The following is a 13,640-nucleotide window of genomic DNA, read 5'->3' on the forward strand; positions in this document are numbered from 1 at the left end:
TCTGTTTAAAGATTTTTTAAATTATGTTTGTGACTTATTTAACAGTTATGCTCTTTCAGCTATTTAGGTAGGACCACATATGGAAGATCACTATAGTTTGCATTCCTACCATATTCTTCAATTCTGTTGTGTATATTTGTGCTAAGGTAGGTCTATGAACAACTGCAGAAAGCTTAACAGACTCCAGTGACATCTAATAGACTACAAAAAAAAAAAAAAAAAAAAAATACAGGCCTTTCTCAAGTGTAGTTTCTTTCAGACCCTTCCTTTCCTTATCTACATTTTCCTTAGTATGTCCTTTACTGCCGATAAAACTTACTGTTTGACCAGCGACTACATTTGAATTTTACAGAATCACAATATTTTTTCGACTCACTTTAAAGCATAACATATAATTAAATGTAGTACTTTTGACTGATACTCAGCATTTAACTGTAACTAACCTGTTTTGGAAAATATTCGTTGGTCACAAAATACTGTCCTGAGTGAATGTTTTCATCGAAGTTGCCAAAGTCCGCCTGTAATGCAATTCCAAGCAATATGAAATGTTTCTGAGCAGAAACCGACTGATTTTGATGCAAAACATTCTGCCTCAGCTGAAGGTAATAATGACGGCGTGATATTTTATCCCTATAAATAGAAATGTTAACAATATTGATAAAATAAGCTATTACCTTGAAAAAGGAAAAGATACAAACGTATTTAAATAATTAATCTTATAAAATTCTAAAATGCTCGTGTACATCTTTTTTATAATTATTAATACTTACTTAAAGAGTTAAACTAATATTTCTGCTTAAGAGTGTTCAAATTTCAATACAATGGTTTATCGATATCTTTCTTTCTCTTTCTCTCTCCGTTTAGTGGTTCATCGTATAAAGTTTTCTTTCTTTTTGTCACGCACTGCTGTTAAGTTTCCCAGTCAATTATATTAATTAACCATATTAGGATTCTATTCTGACGAAAACATTATATGTTTATACAACAACTGACCGTGTGGAAGTGTGTTCTTGAGATTTTACTTCGCTATTCATAACAGAGGAGTTTCTTGATTGAGATATGATTTAATTTCTGTTTCAGATTTATGTTACGTGGTGAATAATCATAAATGCTCGCTACTTGTGTTTTACTGTGTTTTGATAACATTCAAATTCCATCAAATATTTCTTTATTCACTGCGATTCTTAATTAGATGCTTTTAAATGTGTGTTTTGTTAGCTCTAAAACATGATTCTGGTCAGTAGAGGGTTCTCATTGTAAAAATAAATAAATAAATGAAATAAAAAAGGACGATTAAATTATTGTATCGCTTCCGAGCAAATCATACAAAGCCCTAAGAGTTGTATTAAAGCAATTCTAAAATTCAAGTTTCTTCTTATATATATAAGAACAATATAAGAACAAGAAGAAGAAGAAAACTTTAATAGGTGCTTTAACATTACTTTTCTGCAATAAAAAATAACTTTCAAAAAATTTTTTTGTCTCTCCTGTAAAATTGGTGAAATGTTACTTACGCGGTGTTGAATCTCAGGCGACGATATGTTGGCAGCATATCCAGATTTGATTACGTTAAGCTTATTTCTAAATTGTAACAAACACTAAGATATCATTTAAATTAGAAGAATAAAAAAATAATAAAATAATAAAGGAAATTTATTTTTTAAGTGCACAAGCCTGAACAAAAGAAATTATGTTCATATAATAGGTTCTTACCTGAGATATTGTGGAGTGTCTACATAAAATTGTACTCTAAAGTGCAAGACGAACAAAGGGCTACCATTTCCATCCAAACCCTGTAAAATAATTATTGATCGTCACGAAAAAAATATAATGCATATATATATTTATACAATATGCTGTTATTCAAAACTCGTTTTTTAAGATGTCAAAGAGGGATTTACTACGTAAATGATTATGTACATGTAATTGTTTATTCTCACATTTAACCTTCATATATTCACAAGATCAAAGTTACAATTTTACAAGAAACATAGACAACAGTATAATTTGGATTTAAGAGCGCATTGTGAGTTGTGCACTTCGTATAACTCTTAGAATAAACATTACTATAAAGTTTCATCTTCTGTAAAACATTTGACATTACACTAACTGTTCTCAAATGTTATGTATAAATTTTCATTAGTCAAGATTTTAAAATGCAGCTATTACTATAATTTACGAGGGGAAGTCAAAAAAGTAAAAGGACTTTCGTAATTTATCGCACTAGGGTTTGCTAACACTGCTAGTATCCAGCGCAGAATTAGTGTTATAACCGCTTTCCGGGGTCTGTCCTTCGTTGTCCTGTCAATGAGTATTTTCCGGAGATCTGGACTTACCTGGGTAAGACGTTGAAGGACATCTCCAAAAACGGATTACAAAATAGTTCCCAAATTGCCCGCCGGTCTCAATAACAAGATGAGCATTAGGCACCGAGAGGTTCGGATGTCTCGTCTCGAAAACCTCACGGACGATCAGACGGTCATTCAGACCACAACGCACACAAACATTATTTATACATACGACAAAAACACACTGGATTAAACGACGCTATGCTTATTTATTAAAATACTGTTAAAAAAAAATAACGTATTAGAAAAACAATCACAACACTCAACACTGAATATGTATAATTATTTTTATTAATGAAATCACATTTTGCTTTTTCACTACACTATAGCTCTTTATCACTTTTATATATTAGAATGGAAGATTATAATTGGGATTTCACTATAGATGCTTTTCTCGCACCATTAATGCACTTGAGGAATTAGCACTGTGGGAGTAAACATCGGGATGATTCCACGAAGTAGTATGGTTGCCGCTCCAGAAAATCCTTAAGAGGTCGACGTTAGTCTTCGGCATAGACAGTCACCAATATGGAATGATAATGTTGGAGGGCGCGTTTATAACTAAGACGCACTACTATCCATTTCATAAAGATAGGCCCCTGACTTCGCGGTGCTGCCGTGACGTCCAGTCAAAACTTATACTGCATTGTCGTACCTCGTTGGAATTGTTGGAATGTTGTCTTTTCAATACTTAAGACATACAAATTTTCTTTGTACTGTGTAGTGAGAAAAAAATAGAAATTAATGAAAAAGTGCGTATTTTTTTTGTACTTTTTTGGTAAATCAATGTTTATAGGACTATATCTCGGAAATGAGATAACATGAAATAATTTCCTGTGCACGATATGTAGGTGCATCTATTACCTGTAAGTTCTGAAAATTTCATTACTCAACACATAGTAATTTTCTTGTTATTCAGTAAAAAGTGAGACATCATTATCTCTGAATTGCTGCGGTGTATTAACAATTTGAAAAAACTTTTAGAAAGATCTTAAAATAGCTTTTTCAACCAAACTGTTTTGACTTGTTTTAAAAGATAAACAATCACAAATATGACATTATGATTATTTCTGCTTTGCGCCCTTCGCTATCGCAGTTTATACGGAGTGCTACGTTGCCACATTTTCCTGGCGCGTATAGACTCTCAGCCGGACGGGTATTTAAACTTGTCACGCACACAGTCCGGCACTTTTTAGAGATATTTTTAAAATGTAATGTCTCCACAGATTTTAAACCAATTTCTTAGAAATTAACAGGATATACAGTAAATGTACCAAGTGTTCAAAATTAGAAAAGCAAACTCTTATCTTGTTTGGATTTGCATGTGATGGTCCTCGAAAATTTGTTGCTTTTTGTCAGTTTTTCACTTATTGCACGCAGTACAAAATACACTTGCACAGAAACAAGAACATGCACAAAGTTTATTATATGATACAACCTTAGTTGATATGTAATATTGAGTTTACACTTCACAGAAAATCTGTTTTCAGATCTAAGAGCTCCAAGCTACATTAGAATCTGCCTTTGAATAGGAATGACGCGTTTTTTTTCGGCGCAGCTTCAGGTTTACTTGAAACAGAGTTACTATCTTGTTCACTCCCGGATACGCCACTGAGCACAGAATAATCAATGTCCTTACTATTAATTACTAACTCATAACCGTCTGAGTCGGAGTCATTTATCAGTTCTGCAATTTCATTATCACTAAACATTTTGCCTCTTCTTTTTGTAATATCGCCGCTCGTGAAGGAATATCTATTTTTTTTTTTTTTTTTTCAATCAAAAAGCACAGGATACACTCACAAAAATATAAATGCCCATTCGTCTGTTTCATTGCAATGAACCCATATGATGTGAGTGTGTGTGGAAGTTTTTGACGCCTACGAACCGAAGAGAAGTGTTGAAGATTTAATCAGTGCGACGTGATTAGACGCAAATACAGCCCTCGTCACCTACTCATTGCATTGTTTACTTTCGTTGAAAGAAAACAAAGGACTCATTCTGTGTTACATTCGGCAGGGGAATTGATCGCAGAACTTGGGTGAACATATGATTGCCAAGGCTACAGTAGGGCTACATTTCTTTTTAACTATTAACATGTTCGTAAGCTGTAGAGTGTGTATACTGATAGATCTTGACGTAGAAATGGAGCCATTGTTTATAAATATTAGGGAAGATAGCAGGAGCAGCGATGAGTCAACAAAGCCATGACGAAAGTGAATGAAGTAAGTAGATTAAGAGATGAGTTTTTAGATGTGTTTCTTCAACGTTTTATTTCGATTACATTGAGATGTGTACACTCTTGTCCAAAATTATTGTCGCATATCTATAACTGTCTTCTTGTAAGAATATAATTTGATAATGATTTTGCAGGGTACTTTTAATACTCGTTTTATTGTTCTTATTTACTGCTCTTTTGACATGAAATTTGCCACATACATGTCTTTGCCGATTATACACATACTAACATTATAAGAAATACCAGGCGAATTCGTTATCAAATTATATTCCTACAATAACATATTTATAGACATGCGACAATAATTTTGGACATAAGTGTGCATGCATTAATATTTTTATGATGTTGTGAAAGGTTATAATAAATACTTTTCCTATTACATTCTTATGAAGTAGGCTTCGCGCTACAAGCTTCCTGAACGCGACAACAGTGCACGACAGCGTTGCCGCACTTCCATTTACTGTATGCTGTTTCTTCATATAAGCGCGGGGAATTTAAAGATTGGGTTGCAACATGGCTCACCGCTTAACGCAGAGAATATGTTGAAGTAAACATTTTTTTTTAAAAAATAAATACTCTATCAACTAAACCCTTTTATGTTTATAGTTCCAAATATTTGGAACACTAGACTTCCAAATTTTCGAACAGTGTTTTGTACGTTTCTCTACCTACCTTGGTAAAGGAGATCAGAGCGTCGTACATTTGTTTTAATTACACAAAAAATATCAAGTGATGAAAATTGAACTTTTCACATCTTACAGTTAATGGATGCATCTACATACTGTACACAGGAAATTATTTCACGTGATCTCTTTTCTGAGATATAGCTCTATAAACATTGATCTACCAGAAAAGTACGAAAAAATACGCACTTTTTCATTAATTTTTATTTTTTTCTCACTACATAGTACAAAGAAAATTTTTATATCTTAAGTATTGAAAAGACAACATTCCAGCAATTCCAACGAGGTATGACAATGAAATATAAGTTTTGACTGGACGTCATGGCAGCACCGCGAAGTCAGGGGCCTATCTTTATGAAATGGATAGTAGGTATGTGAACCGGGGATTTCACTGACTGGTGTTAGCCATAACTAGGTCCTTGGCTGGCTAATAACGTATACCCCTTAGCACAACATTATACTTGATGCCCGATGCAACGTACGTGATTTCTGCTCATAGTTACGGAGTAAGACTCCTCGAACTCAGAGGTTCGATACGCCTGATCGCCTGATCAATGTTGGCAATTCATTCCAAAAAAACACTCAGGTTAAATAACTTGTATGTACATGTAAATAGAATATAAAAAAGAATTAACGTTAACTTTAGTCCACTGGCCACGACGCACAAGACATTGCGATAACTTGATTGTGGAAACATTTAGATAACGAACTGGCAAAACGATGTGGCTGGCGTCGTTCTGTCGCTCCAACACCTACTGTGATCTGGATCGCAGTATTCCCATAAATGACTGGAAGATACACTTAATTCAGTTCCAAATAACAATAGAACATACTCTTTACATATTAATAAGTCAGGGAGAAAATTGAGAACCTTCGTAGCTCACTAAGATGTTCTCACAAAGCAACGTTTTAAATATATATATGAATAAACGATGAAATACTTCTTTGTCCTGTTTGTAGGAAGAAAAAGAGTTCCCATCGAAGAAAGAAGTTATTTCGTCGCAGAATAAAGTATAAATCGAAAAATAATTACTGTCTTTACGAAATATACAGAGCGTCCACAAAAATATTTCTATAAACTGGTGACGGTTATAGTGTCGTCTGCAACACTTCTATGCAACATGTCAGTCTTATTCCCGTGTTAGTCGTTGGAGCGTAGCAGACCGTTAAACATGACAGCTCCATTGTCGACCCGCACCAAGGAGGAAATTATTCGTCGAAAGCAAGCGCAGTACGGTGACAGCTGTTTATCGCGAAGCAAAATCTACGAATGGATGAAGCATTTCAAACAAGGAAGAACTTCTTTATGTGACGAGGGAAGATCGGGCAGGCCATCGACATCAACGACTGAGAATAATTTGAAAATCGTTGAGGTTATGGTGATGGAAAACAGACGAATCACAGTGGACGAAATCGCCAATACTTTACATATCAGTCACGGTTCAGCGCATTCCATTGAAGGAAGCGCTCATGGGAAAAAGATTTGCAACCGATGCAGAAGTCATTGATGCGGTACAAAATTGGTTACAGGTGCAACCGAAAAACTTTTTTTTTTTCGACAGAAACAAAAAACTTGTGAAACGTTGAGAAAAGTGCGTAGAAGTGCAAGGAGATTATGTAAAAAATAATATATGTTTCAGTTACTTTTTGACTTCCTCTCATACATTGTTTTAATCACAATAATTTTAGAATGAATGCTCTTGCTCAGATATTGCTACCGTTTGATAAGCAACGTTGCCTTAAACAGTTTAAGGATTTTGTCTTCTTATTAGAAGGTATCTAATATTACTAATTTCTACAATTTTAGTATTTTATTACTACTGCTAGAACTATTATTATTATACTGAACTTAAAACAATACTAACGTTTCCATTCGATGACTTCCAACTCTTTGGTGCGTATTTTGACAGCTTGTTCTCAGGATCAATAAAGACATATTCTCCATCTGAAAAAAAAGAGATAATAACATACTTTAATTGAGATAATTTGTTAATTCATGGAAAATAAATTATATGCATATATATAGATATACAAAATCTCACGAGTCAGGATTACATGTGGTTTTGAACATGCTAAACTGTAGAGCTAGGAGTCATGCGCGCCGACTATGTGGGTGCTCTAGGATTCCGGCACCCACACAAATAATCTTGTGGGTGCGGCACACCCACAGGATTTTTAGTTTGGGTCCGGGTTTGAACCCGTTTCTGTTCCGTTTAAGTCAGTCGTATTATCGACTGAGCTAGGGGAGCCCCAACTTATCCTTATAGTACTGGTATATTTTACTTTTTCCCAGCACAGCCCTTTATGACAGTGTTCATAAAATATTCTAACTAAAAAGAAATCAATCAAATATCGAGACATCCCTGAAAATATATAACACGCACCGCCATTGATATATACCCACATAAATTTTGGAAAGTCAGCGCCGTTCCTAGGAGTCATATATCCTTGCTGTTAAAAAGGTACGTTAACTTATACATAAAGAAAAGAGAAGGGTTACATGAAAGAAGAGAAAATCATCCTCAACTGAATTACAAGACTCATAGAAAAATAATCTTCTTATAGAAGACTGAACAGTTTTCTAGGTATCGTTTTACTATTATGTTGTATTGCTCCATATAACTGTTAATTTTATTATTTTTATTATTATTACTTTTTTAATTTAAGGATATATTTGGAAGGTGTTTATAATGCTAAACAAAGCATAAAAGCATAGTTTGCAATGAATTATCATATAATTAGAAGGTCACTAACTACTATTTTCGAGAATATATTTTACCAACATTAAAAACGTATGACTGATCTGGAAAGAGACTGACTTAGAATGGTATGTCAGACATACAGATTTCGCCCACGCCAAGTCGCACTTTCGCTCAATGAATTTTATTGCACCTTTACCTATAGTGAATTATCGGTTGCATATAATTCACTATAAGTACACTTAGGGATCTCAAACACTCAAATACTTGACGAACTTCTTGTTCTGATTACATTTGTGATACTTTTCGTACATGAGTGGTAAGATAGTTTACGTTGATCAACTATTTTTCATATCATGATTTCTATAAGATATTAGTTATGAACTAATAAGTATGTTGAGTTCTGTGATTTCATTGTTCTTTGTATATTGATCGACCGAGGATGAGAGCAGAAGCAGCTTTCGAAATCACATTTCTAGAATAAGTAAATGTCATTAGGTCTCTAAAGTTAACCCTTCCTTTTAAGTTTTACAACCCATGATTATGTCCTGTGGCCTAAAAGAGACGGATAATAAAGAAAGTGAATTATTATGAAAGACCTGGTGAAATGAGTACGTGGAAGGAAACGGAAGAACCCGAGAAAACCCACGGAAATAATGTTGTCCACTACAAACTCATATGGACTGAGATCGAACCAGGGATCCTTCGCACCAGATGTAAGCGCTCTAATACTACATCACCATGCTTCCACCCTTAGTGTAAGCTTAGATATATTATTTACTTACTTCGTTATATTTGTTTATTTTATTTTTGTTGTTTTATCTAGTCGCATGTTCCATTGTACAATGGAAGCTATTATCTGGGTGTTTATTCAATAAATAAATAAATAAGAAACAAACAATGGTAACAAATAATGACTAATGATTTTACCCGAATAGAAAAAGTGTCAAAAGAAAATGTGGAAGGTGTTGATTACTATTTCCATGCTTATATACTTTATTTCTGACTGTATGTTGGTTCTCAATTACTTATACATAACACAGTCTGTAAGTGTAACGCAAGAGAAGTAATATACTTACCTAACACGACTGCCAAACCAAAAAGATTGCAGCTGAGCATTCCCTGTTTTTCTAGATGTGAACATAACTGAGAATACAATTCTTTCGTCCTCGATTTCGGCTGTAAAATAAAAGAATAGAAGAAAAATTAGTACTTAATACGATTTTCATAATGCATACTTGTTGTGTGTAAACTTTAGTTAGTTCCAGAATTATCTTTTTTTAAAAAAAAAATATAATAATAATAATCTACGTATATGTTTTTAGAAAACATGTAAATTAATGAAATGGTATTTCTGTGCATAAGTGGCTAACATGCTTTATGATCCCAGTTCGATCATTAATTTTCATTATTGACTCAACGTTTTCCGATAATGTTATAAGTACTTAAATTACGATGTAGCGAAACTTCGATTAAAAATATTATAACTATGAGAACCGATCTACTGGCCACGTAATCCAATAAACAAACTGTATGACGGGCCTGTATGGAAAACAAAAGCGATTGCAGAAAACTGTACCACGATATCTCTTACCACGTTTGCTCTACGGAAATCAGTACCTAAATCGAAAGTAGTAGTAAATTTCAACTACTTCCGGTTTCGATAGAATGTTGAGGTTTGTGATGGTATGTACTCTTGAGAGACTGAATTAACTGTAGAAAACCGCTTGTCGCTACTATCACCATTTTTATTCTATGCGATAAATGTTGAAACCGAAAATGGTTAATTTAAACCACTTCCGGGTTGAACAGAGGGTTAAGGGAGGAGATAGAACCTATTCTTGGGAAGCTGAATCGATTGCAAAAACTGCATCTCGATATATCTTACTGTTTTTGCTCTGATAATTGACGACAAATAGACGGACAAAGCTGTTCTACAATACTTCCGACACGTATGGATAGCACAGTTTGGATATCTACAAGCTATTAGCGAAATCAAAGGGTGCTGTGCTATTTCTCATTTGGTGCATAGTATTGGAGCAATATTGTGATGATTTTTACAATTAGTATTGGTAATCTTTTAGCAAAAAACAGTTTTAAAAAGTAGCTTCTTTCTTTATAAATTTGTAAACTTACTGAGGACTAACATTAAGGAAACACAAAGTGTCGATATTCAAATTAACTACTCCTGTTGCACATAAAACTGTTTATAAAAAGTTATAGCTTAACACTAAATTATTGCTGCTAGAACACTAAAGTGATTTCATTCACTTGAAGGAACATTGTATTCACATTTGGTCAAAGAATGTTTGAAAATAACAAAGAATTATCATTAATCAATCAACCAATTCAGTTAAATTTTAAACGTTGTAAACACACATGTGTGCTACAAGGCTAATTTAATGCCGTCTTACTGGCAATTAGTTTCACCAACAGCACAATGTAACAAAGCGAACTTCTCGGACATTTCATAGTTTCCGACAGCACATTTCTGCATATTAAAATAGACGCATGTGAGTCAATGTATGACACAATTTAAGAAGTTATAAAACTGATTCAGTAATGGCGGTGACTTACTACCTCGCAAACAATGGAGCAAATTGATATCAATCCACGAAGTATAGTGGAATCAGATCGCTGTTTTCGTATTGAGATCACATTTAAGGGTCTCTAACCATAAGTTTCAGCTGCAATATGTTTCTTTAATTGTTTGTTAAGAATCAGTAGTACATTGGAGTAAATTGTAACAGAGATTTTAACGATCGATTTAATTCTAAATATTATCGGTGTTTAACGGAAAAGAAATTGTCTAAAGATGAAACGTACAGTGCCGTGTCACGGGGAGAGGGGGCAAGCGGGACGAGGGCTCGGGGCGCCGAAGAAAGAGGGCGCAAAATTCGGGGGGAAAGAGAAATAAAAAAGAGGGAGAGGAAAATATTACTAGTATGTACTTAAGTCCTCTTCCTGCTTTAGGAAGGAATACTATAATGTTACTCATGTTAAGAAAATGCATATGCACATATATAAAATGGAAGGAAAATAGTAATAAAAAGCGCTCAAAATCAAGGAAAAGCAGGGTTTATTTTTGAAAATTTTCTTACGCTTCGTGCCTACCATGGCGGCGCTTAGCAGCGGACCCCACTCATAGGTACGGGGACTCTGTCTATACTCGCGCCTCGGGCACTGATTTTCCACAGCACGGCACTGAAGGCGTGTACCAAACGATGATTTTATTGAGCTGAGGTAAATGATAGGCGTGAATGTAATACCTCGTGCATAGTTTTCGAAACAATGAAGAAAGAAAAACAAATAAATTGCGAACCTAAAAATTGATGCTGGACAAGAACCATGCCATTTATTGAAGTGAAACTGATACCGAAATATACCTTCATTAAGACTCTAGCAAGACAACAATATATAGTATAATTAATGAGATATAGCCTGAAATCAGTGGCGTATTTAAAGGGGGCTTCCGAGCTGAAGCCCCTCTCACTGAAATTTTATTTTCTATATTAAAGTAAATGAAATATCTTGCAGAATTTTCACATTTTCAGGAATAAAGTTAGCAAAGCCTCCCCCCACCCGAAATAAAACCGTAAATACGCCACTGCCTGAAATTGCCATTAACAAATTTCTGTTTAACGAAAATATTGTTCAAACGTAGAATATGCATCAGTCGATAGATTACATCCAACTGGACAAGATAATAAACTTCAGGGTAAATTATCATGAGTAGTTTTCGAGAAAAGCTAAAAAAGAACTTTTGTGGAGCTAAAACATTCGTTTGTTGCTAATAATATTTTAAAGTTTTTATTTTCCCGGAAGATATTGTTATTTACAGTACTTATGTACTGTATATGTAGCAAAATATATTGTTAACTAGCAGATTGTTGTCATTTCCTAACAGTGACACACACACACGCACTCTTTACGCACATACTACGTGTAATTTTTAAAATTAATTCTACTACTTATGTCATGAACTTTACGAACAATTGTGTATGTATAATTTTCCATTATTATTATTATTATTATTATTATTATTATTATTATTATTATTATTATTATTAAACAAATTGTAGTGATTTGGTGTTTAAACATAGAAAATGTTACAATGACGACTTTGATGAATCTATTGCACTTTGATATTTAAACCATTTGAAAGTTTGTTCTTCGTATCACCATGTCCTATTTAATTGATATTTTGGGGCGAATTGATTTTAGTTTACATCCCTTTTCTTAATGTTACCTAGAACCAGACTCGTTCCGAAACATGTATTTTTGAATAGTGCACATATTAGTTTCTAAGTGAAGTCTTGACCCGACTACAGTAGGACCCATAGTTTTGGAGCTACGGACCTTTAAAGCTCATTTTTTTTTTCCATGTTTTCGGCAGCTTATAACTCCGAAAGGAAGCATTTGTGCACCCAGGTTGGTCTATATTTGTGTGTGAGAGAGAGAGATTGAGAGAGAAAGAGAGAGAGAGACAGTGGTACTAATGGCCAGATTTGAACCAGATTTGGTGGAGTAAATAGCCCATGTACGAAGGAGTAAAAAAAAGAAAAAATGGTATATTTGGTGGCTGAGCTCGGCAAGAAACACTCTCGGCTCACCTTGTATGTGGTACATTATTTCTCGGTAACTACTAGCCTGATCTGAGCGAAATTCGGTGGGCAAGCATCCCATCGTCTAGGAACTAAAGATCGCTATATCTGGTATCGAGCTTGGCCAGGAACAGGTTTGACTCGATAACAAGAATGTCTTCCACAGATTTCCATGTCGGGAATTTTTGAGTTCGGTTCACTTTCGCTTGTTTCAATACTAACTTATTTTTCACACTTCTCTTAAATTTTCAAAGTAATGTTACGTAAAATAAACAGTGTTTTCCAAATATTCATTATTCTGGACATTTTGTACTTGAAATCTATCAAAATTAATTTCCAGATTATTTCTTAACAACAAAATAGTTAAACAGAAGTACGAGGAGAATTTTTTTTAAAAAAAATATACATGTCCCTTGAACTGGAGTGTACTGAGCAACACGGGCGAAATCCTGTCCGAAAAAGAGTTCAGGATCGCAGCTACCCGCACAAACAGTTGGTGTGATATTCTTCAGAGGTGTATCGTAATTCGAAAGTGAAATGATGTGGTAAATTGAAAATGAGCGGAAAGGCACGCATTCTGTGGACAAAACAGTAAAATTGCAGAAAGTTTCACCATAAACTGTCAACGATGTATAGACCAAACGCAACATCGCATCTAGCCATAGTGAAATTGTATCAACAATTTGAATATGGTTACACAAGCTTAGAGGATGTTAATCCAGAAAGAAGGCCGTAATCGACGAATACAGATGAAGACCACGAGTCTTTGTGCCGCATCATTACATGACATAGATATATCATTTCATCAGAAACAAAGAGTCTGTATAGAATGGAGACACACATTCTTGCCTGTGCAGAAGAAATGCAATGTCGTGCCATAAGCAGGAAAGATTAAGGAAATATTTTTCTTCGACTATGAATGCGTGTTTTACACCGTGTTTACGCAAAGGAGCACAACCATTAATGTCGACCCGTACTTCCAAACATTGTGATCGTTGTGCATTATCATCAACAACATGAGGCGAAGCAAGTTACGCGAAGGCACTATTCTCTTTCTTAACAATGCA

General features: G+C 34.4%; 1 protein-coding gene across 2 annotated transcripts in view; it reads right to left on the bottom strand.

Annotated features, from left to right (window-relative positions):
- ex (FERM domain containing expanded) overlaps positions 1 to 13,640 on the bottom strand; it is a 65,332-nt gene that overhangs the window by 11,637 nt on the left and 40,055 nt on the right. For both annotated transcript variants that reach the window (XM_081759022.1, XM_081759021.1), the window contains exons 3-6: positions 9,049 to 9,148; positions 7,136 to 7,215; positions 1,714 to 1,793; positions 444 to 630 (exon numbers count right to left, since the gene is read on the bottom strand). In XM_081759022.1, coding sequence (XP_081615148.1) covers positions 444 to 630; positions 1,714 to 1,793; positions 7,136 to 7,215; positions 9,049 to 9,148 — 447 coding nt within the window. The remainder of the gene's footprint in view (positions 1 to 443; positions 631 to 1,713; positions 1,794 to 7,135; positions 7,216 to 9,048; positions 9,149 to 13,640) is intronic.

Source organism: Thermobia domestica, chromosome 5, assembly GCF_964235325.1.
Source record: "Thermobia domestica chromosome 5, izTheDome1.hap1.1, whole genome shotgun sequence".
In the NCBI taxonomy this organism is placed as follows: Eukaryota; Metazoa; Arthropoda; class Insecta; order Zygentoma; family Lepismatidae; genus Thermobia; species Thermobia domestica.